Source organism: Camponotus floridanus, unplaced genomic scaffold (genome assembly GCF_003227725.1).
Source record: "Camponotus floridanus strain SB8 unplaced genomic scaffold, Cflo_v7.5 scaffold1, whole genome shotgun sequence".
Taxonomy (NCBI): Eukaryota; Metazoa; Arthropoda; class Insecta; order Hymenoptera; family Formicidae; genus Camponotus; species Camponotus floridanus.
The window spans coordinates 4,212,523-4,223,781 of NW_020229214.1; the positions used below are offsets into that span (position 1 = coordinate 4,212,523).

General features: G+C 30.8%; 1 protein-coding gene across 1 annotated transcript; it reads right to left on the reverse strand.

Moving 5' to 3' along the window:
• Positions 1–6,263: 6,263 nt before the first annotated feature.
• LOC105248450 (serine protease snake) lies at positions 6,264–9,796 on the reverse strand. Its single transcript, XM_011253241.3, has 6 exons — positions 9,651–9,796; positions 8,694–8,848; positions 8,129–8,238; positions 7,764–8,017; positions 7,399–7,568; positions 6,264–7,148 (listed from the first exon to the last, which is right to left on the reverse strand). The coding sequence occupies exons 1-6, from the start codon at positions 9,724–9,726 to the stop codon at positions 6,981–6,983; spliced, it is 933 nt and encodes a 310-aa protein (XP_011251543.2). The 5' UTR covers positions 9,727–9,796; the 3' UTR covers positions 6,264–6,980.
• Positions 9,797–11,259: the final 1,463 nt, after the last annotated feature.

Below are 11,259 nucleotides of genomic sequence, written 5' to 3' on the forward strand. Positions count from 1 at the left end.
GGCACTTCTTATAAATTCGAATAAATTTTGATTTTATAGAATTTGAATCTCAAACTCTTCTCTTAATTATCGAGATATTTGATATTGAAAATAAATGAAAATTGAAGTGATACAAAAGGGGAGATCCTTTTGCCTTAATTTGAATCAGTTTAAATAGATACATTATTCGAGAGAAATTCAAGTTGTATGGATAAATCTAATGAGTAAGCGAAATATTAATCTCCCTTCGATAAATGTTATATAAATAACACTGAAATCACGAGTGAATGAAGGGGGAGTCCGTCTCCCATGTGATATCACCAAAGTGATAACTTTACTCCTTTTTCTGGACATAATGTATATTTCTCACATATTCATTCATCATTCTGTCAAGCGAGTTTCCCGAAGTTTCTTCTCTTCTCCCTAATACCGATAGTAATGACTTTGCTGCATTTCCCATTTAAATTCAGCGTTAACCATATTCCACTTTGCTATGCAAATGTGAGAAACGTCACTACTCATAGGTCATGGAGATCTCGTAAACATTCGAAGCTTGACGGCAATATCTGATGGCAAGGTCTTGAGGAATATTTTCAGGGCCAAAAGAATATAAAGTGGTCCTTGACACACTGCCAAGCACATCCTATGCGCTATTATAAGTATAACGAACGAAACGGTTCTTTACAAGCGCAAGACCTTCTCGACACTGATCTGTCTAGTTTGAAAATTTCAATAAAACGAGCAAAGCCAAGACAAATTCGCGCTCAGTTTGACTCGTTCGACAACATCGTTCATTCGAGAGTTTGCGAAACTCGACCCTGGTGCTAACGCGTTAACCTACTTTGTGCGATGTCGCTAAAATCAGTCTATATTTACCAACACAACGCTCTTTCCCGTGATGTCATTTGGCAACGAATGGAACAGGTGGCTTTAATGCCCGCGTTTTTAGACATCGCGACGGGAGAGCTACAAGCCGCAACAAATCACTGACGATGTGCATTGGTTGCAATTGTAGAAAATTGCTCGCGCAATTTGTTGATTTGTGAACTTGCAATATTTCACGACTGAGATATTTCCGATTTGATGAATAATTTAAACTTTGTGTTCTCAAGATTCTCATGTTTTCAATAACGCTTAATCTATTAACACGCGATACTTTTTTTTAATAAAATTATAATTTTATTGAGCATTTTTATACATTTTTTATAGATAATAAATACGTGAAAGAAAAAATTTATAAGCATATATAAATTTAATATTAAAAATATAAAATATATTTTGAATTATTACTAATTATTATGTATATTTTCATTGAAATGCTAAAAAAATTATATTTTATATTTTTTCATGATTTTTATTATGGCTCATTATTGCTTTATACAGAAAAAAATTTAATATCTTTATATCTTGTGTCGAACACGATCGACACAAAGTTGATTTACACGAAGTATTTAACGATTTAAGTGAATGCGTTATCAATGTAGAATTATGAGATGTTTTAAAATTAAAATGCCCTGTTCACCTCCATAAAATGGTTCACCTTGTTCATCACGTATATCTATAGCGATACATACAGGATGCATCAAAATCTACATTTTTTCTTCGTTCTTCAACAAAATTGGACAAAAATTCGGAATTTTAAATTTTTACTAAGCGGAAAATTTTGTTAATTAATAATACGATATTAATACTAATTAATATGAGATTAAAATATTTTATTCATTACATTATTTATATTATTATTTATATTTATATATATTATTTATATTTTTTGCTAATATATATTATCAAAATTATGTTTGTCAATTTTCGTTAAAATATTATTGCGAATTATTTTTTCCTCAATGATATCGACGTAATACAAAGTATCTACATTTGCAGAGATTATATACAGTAGTATCAGAGTATCCTGCGTTATTTATTGATGATAGATATTAAATGAACGACCTTTCAACTTTAAGATACTCGATCTAAAAATTATCACCCTGTTTAAAGAATTTTTATACATGATGCAATTTTGCATGAAATAATTAAATCTCTACATTTTGCTTTCAAGTAACAACATGATCCGATAAATATAAATTGAAATATAATTCTCGGTAATTCCCAGTATCACTCGAGTTGCATACGCACGATAAGAGACTGCAGGAGTTACTTTAATCCTCAAAGTGCATCAGAGAATTGAACTCTCGAGTGTCTTTATCTATGCGTCTCTCGACATTGAAACACTTCAGCAACGGTCGATATCTTTGCACGGAGAAAATGTGCACGACTTCTGAGATATCCTGTAGACATTATGTTTGAAACGCGGTTGGTGAGAAGTGGTGGTGCAGGATCATATATACGCACCGCGGTCATGCCGCGTGGTACCACGCCTTGTGAACACAGTAAAAGAGAGAGAGAGAGAGAGAGAGAACGAAAAAGAACAGAGAAAGAATTTTAAGACGTCTAGACGCGTGGGACGGACCGGAGTAATCTCAACTCTCATTGCTTGCTTACTTGTTCGCTTATTCGCGATGTTTGCACACGTTTGTACATACATACGTGCACGAGACGCACATTCCGATTCCGGTAAAGTTTTCGTTATTGTTAACCGCTGTTAGAAATCACATCTGCTGCGAAATGGCAGAATACGGCAATACTTCAACGTATTTCAATCCCGTCGTCAAAAATTAGCCGAGAGCATGGAGTACTTTTAATAAATTGAACTTGAATCAGTCTCTCTGTAACAAATTAATCCTTTTTTAATGGTTATGTTACTTTATTATATAATTTTATTTCAACATGTATCATAAATTATATAGAAAGATATAGATTTTGATATTAAAAAAAAAATCAAATAAATGTCCCTAACAGCACACATGTCCAAAAGATGTCCAAAGGACATCCATAGAATATCCCGATCTCCTATGGATATCCTATGGATATCCTTTGAATATCTTTCGGACATGTGTGCTGTTAGGGGTGTTTTACCTTCTATAAAATGATTTATGCACGTTCATTATGCATGCAAATCTATTTGTGGGGAAATAGTGTGTCAAAATCTAGATTTTTAAAAAATTATATGATGTGTGTGGTTATTAATCAAATTTCAAAATTTCTTACAATTTAGTGTAATAATATACTGTGCGTTTTAATTTATAAATTAAAACGGCGTAAAAATTCACCGAACTCTTAAATTTTTTTTTATGGATATTATCTTTTCTCTATATATATATAACATATATACTTAATTTTGTTGGAATTATTCAACAAAGCACTATACTTTTCGGCCTATTTATATAAATGAAATTTGAATGGAATAAAATGATTTATTGTATTTTGCATTTTTGTCTTTCTAGATCCCAGCATCCACATCATCATACAACCGGATCATCAAGGTCATCCTACGTCCGTCTCCAGCGCGCCAGTTCATCGGCACGAACATCGTCGTCGCACATTATCTTCTCGAACGTCCTCTTCTTCTTCCTCTACTTCCTCATTCCTGAGATTTTCGATCCGCCTACGGATTCAAGATAGTCGGTCGCGGTTGAGCTTCCAGATCGAATCGATCAAATCTTGCTGGTTTCGTCATGTCAGCCAATATTATAATCCTGTAAGTTATCTCCACTTTTTCCCTTGTATATATTTTTTTCTCTCTATCTCTCTTCATCTCTGGCGCCCTTAACACGATCCTTTCTGCGGAATACAGATCCTCCACCAGCTGTGTCCATTATTTTATGAGTATAACGGGATATGTTTCATGAGATCTCAGTAAAGGTAAAACAGTTGCAAGATTACAAATGCGATATGCCTTGGTATGGTATAAATTATATAGACATTTGTTTCGTGACGCCAATATGTGCAGCTCATCATCCAGACACATGAATATCTAAAAGATGGTCTAAGTGTGTTTGTATCAGAAGTGTTTTAGGCCTCGTCTGGGTTATTATCATATAGAATGCTTTTCATTTAGCGGCATAAATCCACACAAGCGTCATTCTATTTTTGTTATTCACTGGATGTTGAAAAAAGACAGAGTGCTTGTGTCAACTCGTGTCGCTAAGCACCCATTCTTGAGTGATGTTACATTGCACCAACATTTCATTAAATGTTAAAGAATTATACTATTAGCAATTACAAGAAGTTTTTTGCGATCGCGAAGAAGCGTAGCTTGCGTTCGCAGTCGATGTTAATATCAGCGAAAAGCGATGAAACAATAATCATCAACAGCAATTTTTATTCTACTATCATTTTATTCTCTAACTGGTGCTATCTCTGCCGTTTCCTTTACAATTCCTCTTTTCTTCTGTGTATTATTTCTCGCGAATAGAGGGTAAATTTAATTTCGCACGGTGAAGAAAGTTTCAGCAATCATTGTCACATTATTAAAATATCCGAATCGAGAAGGTTGAAATATACGATATATATTTTGTAAGATATTACACTACTAATCTCCTACCGCGCAATTATTTACTTCTTTCGGGGTTTTTATTTCTCACGGATTATTTTAAGACAGATTTATATTTTATATGTATGAATATATGATGTATGTACAGAATTATATATGTATACGTAGGTACATGTATATGCACATGTGCTACATGAGATCACATTACCCGCTCAATACTCGCACGAATCGACGCGTATTTAAGCAAAGGCTCAAGAATTAATAAGAAAACCGCGAACACAGAAACGCATCGACAAACCGTTCGATTATGTTACATGCGTACTAATGGACACTGAAACGCTACATAATACCGGTCATTAATTTGTAATCTACAATAAGTGTAATTCTTGATAAAAAGAAAACGATACATATATGAGCCGAATCTTCATATGTCAAATATTTTTTTTCTGATGTATATCTGAAGGATCGGTTCACTTTTCCTCGAGTATTTACAAATTAGTGCGATCAATGGCTTTGAAGTATCGTATAAAGATAACAGAGTGGAGCACGAATATTTGCGAACACACGATACCTTTGAACTGGCATTGAACTTTTCTATCGCCGATCAGTTCTTCAAGTTTCTTATCTGACAAGCTTCTGTATAAGAAATTGAGAGTTAAATCTTTAAAATCATTCTTGACTTTCTTCCGACATGCGCATTCAAAGTGCTGTCAAGCGCTTCAAAGTCTCTGCTTTTCTTCAAGCTTCTCGTTTGGTATATCTCTCTAGTGTACGCGACTGGCGCGTACGAAGATACAATGTATGTACACCTTGTTACTCTAATCAATCGCGTTATTAAATGAAAGTACTTGAATACTTAACAATTTGAGTTTTGCTTTTGGAAATGACAGAGCAGCCGAAGCGACAAAGACATGTCATTATCACTTTCGCGATGAGAGAGTACTTTGAATTGTAGAACCGCGTACCGGAAAAAGTATCGAGAGGATCGTGAGAAATGATTGTGAAAGCTCTAGCTAGTCATTCGGTTAGGCATCATTGTACGTCTTCTATATCGGGCTTTCATAGCAACATCGAACCTGCTTTCTCTGCTTATAGAGATTCTTCTAAGTGGATAACAAGAGTTTCACTCGCGCGTTACGCCTTCAGTGAGATAGCTTTTAACATCGAATCTTTCAATTTTTGTTGTATTAGCTTTCATTAGATTTATTATGTTCTTTTTAGGATCTATCGTGTAATTCAAAGCGAATATGAATGAAAGTGTAGATGATGAAGATATATAATGTTCTCTAATCTAAATTATTCTCTTTTAAATTTAATTGCTTTTCATTATATTAATTTGATACTGCAACACTATTTAATCAAGTCTATGAAATAACACGTTATTATATATATTATATATATATTATTATATATTATGTGTATGTATATAATATTACATTAACAATTGAATGATTAATTGCAATGATCAATTGAGTTTAAAAGAGAGTAATTTAAGAACAAGAGAAATGAATACATCTCCTTCATTTATGCTATATGTTAGATTTTTAAATAATTTCTTTTAATATCATTAAGTTTTTTAGCAATATATATTATTATCATTTTTTTAATTATGAATGACTTATAAATCGATATTCTCTCTTATTCTAATTTCTAATTCTTTTCTTATCTACTTTTTGCTCTTCTCTTTTTTTCTACAATCTAGAATTAAAAGCAACTTGCGGACAAGTATACGTGTATGGAATGTGTATGAAATGATTGTTATGATGGTTCGATTGCTGTTACAAAGAAACTAGTTTGTGTATCTGTAATGCTGCTCCGGATCGAGTCCGTTCATCGAGTATCGCTAATCGATGTAACGAGCGCTCACGTGTATACATATGCGTATGAGTGTACATTTTCTTTCGAGAGCCGTAAGACTGATAACTTAAATCACGTACATAATGTATATAATAAACATACTCAAGCGTAAGAATTTTAATCGTGTCTCGATGAAAGTTTTAAGTATCTTATCATACTCGACAATTACCGGGATTTCTCCTAATAGGCAAGCCACATCTCTGTATATTTTTTTTATTATGTAAGTTCTCGTTTCCTTTTTGCGTATTTTTAATTCCTATTTGTAACATATCGTCTACGTATACTCGATATATATATATAGAGCATCTGTTAATGTTACGACACCTTTTTCACGTCGTTATCTGACAAACATGATTTGAATATTATCTTTACTTTACAGCATATATTAGTGATTATTGCATACAATATTATTATCATCATTGTTGGTTGTTATATATCTAAGATATGTTCCCTGTATAAAATGTATAAGTTTTGAAAATGTTTATTATAATGTGGTTCGTACATATATATATATATGCGTTTGGGTACCGAATTGTACATATCAATGAGAATGATTATTATCCTTTTGCAATAAAAATTATAACAATGTAAATAATATACGACCAGATCTTTTTTATCTTTATCATTTTTCATTTTATTTCCCTCGTCATCTATGTAATTTTGCACAAAACTATCTTTCGACAATTACTCCTTGAAACTATCAGAATTAATAGTTGGAGATTAACATTTGATGATACTTCTCGATCTAATTTTTTTATGGCCAAACAGTATTTTCGATCCAATCGAGATAAGAACTAATTCTGGTATAAATCGCGGGAGAAGCTTTAAAAGCGCAAAATTTTCCGAAACTTGTCACACCCACGATACTGTACATACAATAAGGTTCCGCAAGAACCCTTTGCAATGGACCACCGCTGTCACCCTATATATATAACATGAAAAATAAATTATCAATTCAAATCTTTTTTAAGCTTGTACATGTATATGTGTATATAGAGTATCTCAAAATTATTAATTAAACAAAAAATTCATCCATTGATGGAAAAAAATTCTTTTTGTCATAAGAAAAGTGAATTGATTCAATTAATTTGAGAAATGCAAGTAATATCTCCAAAAACCTTTTGTAAAGAGACAAAAGGCTTGAAAATAATTTCGAATATTTAACTGCACACCTGACAGGTGTCTTTTCCGCCTTCCATTATGCCGGCACAAAGTAAACTTTGTATCAAACCATCAGGCAGCCCCCGTGTACCGAGATCCTCGGCGTAACTTTTTTTACAATCGTCCTCGGATATGAAATTTAACTGAACCTTCATTAATTCGTTACTACCAATATTAGAGTCTGCACAATGTTTTATATATATAATATAAATATCTTATGTAATATCTTCCAATATATATATATATATATATATATATATATATATATATATATATAAAAAACAATGAGTAATATTATAATAAATTAATATAAAATAATTTACTTTATAAAATATTAAAATATAAAAGAGAAAAGAAATATTTGAGAAATACTGACCGTAAGAGGTTTTCCCAAATCCAGAAGCGATAGCGCTTTTGCCCGGTATTTGCGAGTTTCCTTCAAGACACGCGGGTCTTACTCGAGGATTCAACTCTAACGGTCGATCGAGTTTAAGTAATGCTATATCGTGATACTTAACCCAAGGCTTGTAATCTGGATGCTGAATTCTTTCCGTGATGTATCTCTCTTGCATGACATCACCTGGAGCTGATAAATCAATTAAGCCGACACGTACTTTGATCGCAGGACCTCTGGAATAAAACATAGATAATATTAAGAATGATATTTTTTATATTTTAATTTCAAAATTCATGAATAATAAAATGAATATGATGGAATAATTGTGAAAGTAAAATTATTACTTATCCGGAGATTCCAAACAGTGAGCCGCTGACAGAATAAAATTCTCCGAAATGATACTTCCTCCACAATCCCAGGACATCGCGTCATTCTTGCCATAACCGATCACCGCCTGCAATGGAAATGATATTTTGTCAATTAAATATTGAATCACAATACATGGAAACCTAAGTATGTCACGTAGCAGTGGATTTTCCAAGCTATCTTAAACTGGAACATATAGAAAAAGAATATGCTATATTTCTTCCTATGTAATGCTAAGATAAAAAAAAATAAAACCATTGCATAAAATAATCTCGTATTTTATTTTATTTCATTTTAATTTTTGTGTTCTCTTTTTTTGTAATTTATAAAATATTCTTTAATTTATATAAAAATATTCTATATAATATTGTTTGTATAACACAATTACGAGTTAATGATATCATTGTTGATTCAATAATCAAAGATGATTTCCTTATATATGCATTGATTTCCTTATATATGCATTTGTTCCTTGTACTGATAATTATAATCACAGTTTTTCTATCGATTCTGTCAATAAGACTTTTGTATATTTCTTCTTACCATATGAGGAAATTCCGCGAGTTTTGCTGGAATTCCGCCGATGATAAGAGGCGTCTCAATAATCGCGCAACGAGATACTTTATTCGAGCCAGCATTGATTCGCAAAGTCGGTGAATTCTCGGTTTCGTAAACCAGATCGGCATATTCTTTGCATTCTATAAAAATACAAGATATGAGTAAGAATCATAAGAATTGTAAATAAGTAAAACAGACGTCACAATGATGACTGAATAGTGGAATTACAATATAGGAAACTATAATTATAAGAATACACAGAAATTATTTATTTTTACGAGCAACTCTCATCTCCTAAAGTAGTTTATCGAGTTATTTAGTCATACGTCATGACTATTTAATGACGCATGTACTACGAAATGCGTTTATTTATACATATATTGATGTAAACGAGTTACGCGTATTTCCTCAATCAAATCTCTTGCATAATAAAAATAATTTTTGCAAATGCTTTCGTAATTTACAATATTGCGTTTTAATAAACGTAATTTACAGTATTGTGTTTTAAACGTAATTTATAGTAATGTGTTTTAATAAATATTAGATGTGTCATGAAATTTTATTAAAGCACTTGTAAAATATAACTTATATAGTGTACAATAACTCTTTTACATATAAATAAAATTAGAATCAAATAAAATTTGGATTTTTTTAATTAGCTAAATAGAAAATTAATAAATGTTTGTTTAGTTTCCTATTTACAACTATAATTGCTACAAGATATTTAATATTAAAAATTAAAGTGTTACGATGATTTTTCTTTCACAATTTCTGTCTGAGAAAAATCGATTTTAAATTTGACAGAGGATTTGTTATCGAAAAGAGTCATTATATGAATCTAGGACACATCGCATCAAGATCATGATTTATATGCGTGCATTCAAAATAAAGTTTTCTCGAATTCGATTGTGAATATAATTAACAAGAAGAGTTATCACTAACTTTCTTCGCTTTTTCGCGCTGTAGAATTTCTGAATAAGATGACAACGAATAATACGATTGCAAACTTCTCGTACATATTGCGAGTCTAATACACAACGATCGATGCCGAACGATCTTTGAACAAAGGCCTTCATAGCAAATTCTCGCTTTTAAGTGTGTTGGATAATGCATAACGAAATGCACACGATGATGGTTGTTCGTTAACGATCAATAATCCGTAAGCTGAAATGTCATTAATATGATATTGTCGAAATTATATAGCCAATGATGTATCCTCTTGATTTTCTCCAAGAAATACTTCTTAGAACATTTGCATCTATTTGCGATAAGTAAATTGCATTTTAATAATGGATGACTATTTCATAGTCATCCATTTCATAGAAAAATTAACGTTTTTATATTTTAATATATACAGTGCTTAGTATTTTTGCACCATTTAATTAATTCAGAAACATGCTTATTACTTAAACATAAATTATCTACGTTTGCACACTTTTTTATGCTATTATATATCTTTTCAAATTGCGTAAATTCTATAATATTTGATAGTTTAATTTATTTTTCACAGAAATATTTTTATGCAATACCGTCTTTTATTTTTTCACGAAAAATCATCAATATTTGTTTAATCGCAAAATAATTATCTTTATTTATTAATTAAATTAATATTATTTATTTATTAAATTAATAACAGGACTATCGTATTAATTTCTTCTCTAACTTGCAAATTAATGTTCAAATCAACGCTACATCCCTGGATGTGCGGACGTGGTCCGCTCATAATGAGATACCGGCTTTATTAAAGCTAACGGGTTTCTTACAGCAATATCGATCGCAATGAACCGGATTGGATTTGTCTTACGGTCTATTAAGTTCTATTTGCTGATATTATTTCTAAAATGTCAAAAAATATGTAGAATCTCTACAAATTTATCTTGATCTATTTATACAATTATTTTAAAATATGTATAATATTCTTATAAAATTCGAATTAGTCGGCTTGAAGTATATTTTCTTTTTAATATATAATATTTACTTTAATTCTGCTAAATATATTAATAATTTAAATTAAACAAATATTAAAAAATTTAATGCCAATAAACTGTAGCAGATGTAATTTTTCAATTATTACTTTATCACAAGCTTTCGACTAGATTGATTTGGCAATTTTTTATATCATAAGCGGAATAACTCGAATTTATTTGAAATATAATTTTTAAAGATGTAATAAAATTGATAAATTTTCTCTACGCGAATGTTGCTTTTCATTTTGTTATCAATCCACTTTATAATCAGTTAATCGATATCTTCAATAATTATGCTATAACAGTTTGCAAGTAGTTATATTATACTACGTGACATTGCAAAAATCATATTTGCAATAACATACTTCAAGAGCAATTATAATGTTCTGATATGCAAATATTACAGATTAATATCGCAAATATTAACTCCACAACAATTACTATCTCTATAATCTATTTATAGTAGTAAATGATATTTTATTTAATATAAATGTATTTAGATAATTATAAAAAAATTACTTATTTAATTATTGTTGCATTCATCGCGCACATTATAAATATTTATCTACGTAATTTCCATAATT

What these genes read in the sequence shown, in the direction of transcription:
- LOC105248450 (XM_011253241.3), bottom strand. Translation starts at nt 9,726, where the DNA reads ATGTACGAGAAGTTTGCAATCGTATTATTCGTTGTCATCTTATTCAGA. An exon ending in AGCGCGAAAAAGCGAAGAAA is followed by an intron (nt 8,849 to 9,650) that starts GTTAGTGATAAC and finishes GTATTTTTATAG; the next exon opens with AATGCAAAGAATATGCCGAT. An exon ending in GCGGAAAAGACACCTGTCAG is followed by an intron (nt 7,149 to 7,398) that starts GTGTGCAGTTAA and finishes TTATATATATAG; the next exon opens with GGTGACAGCGGTGGTCCATT.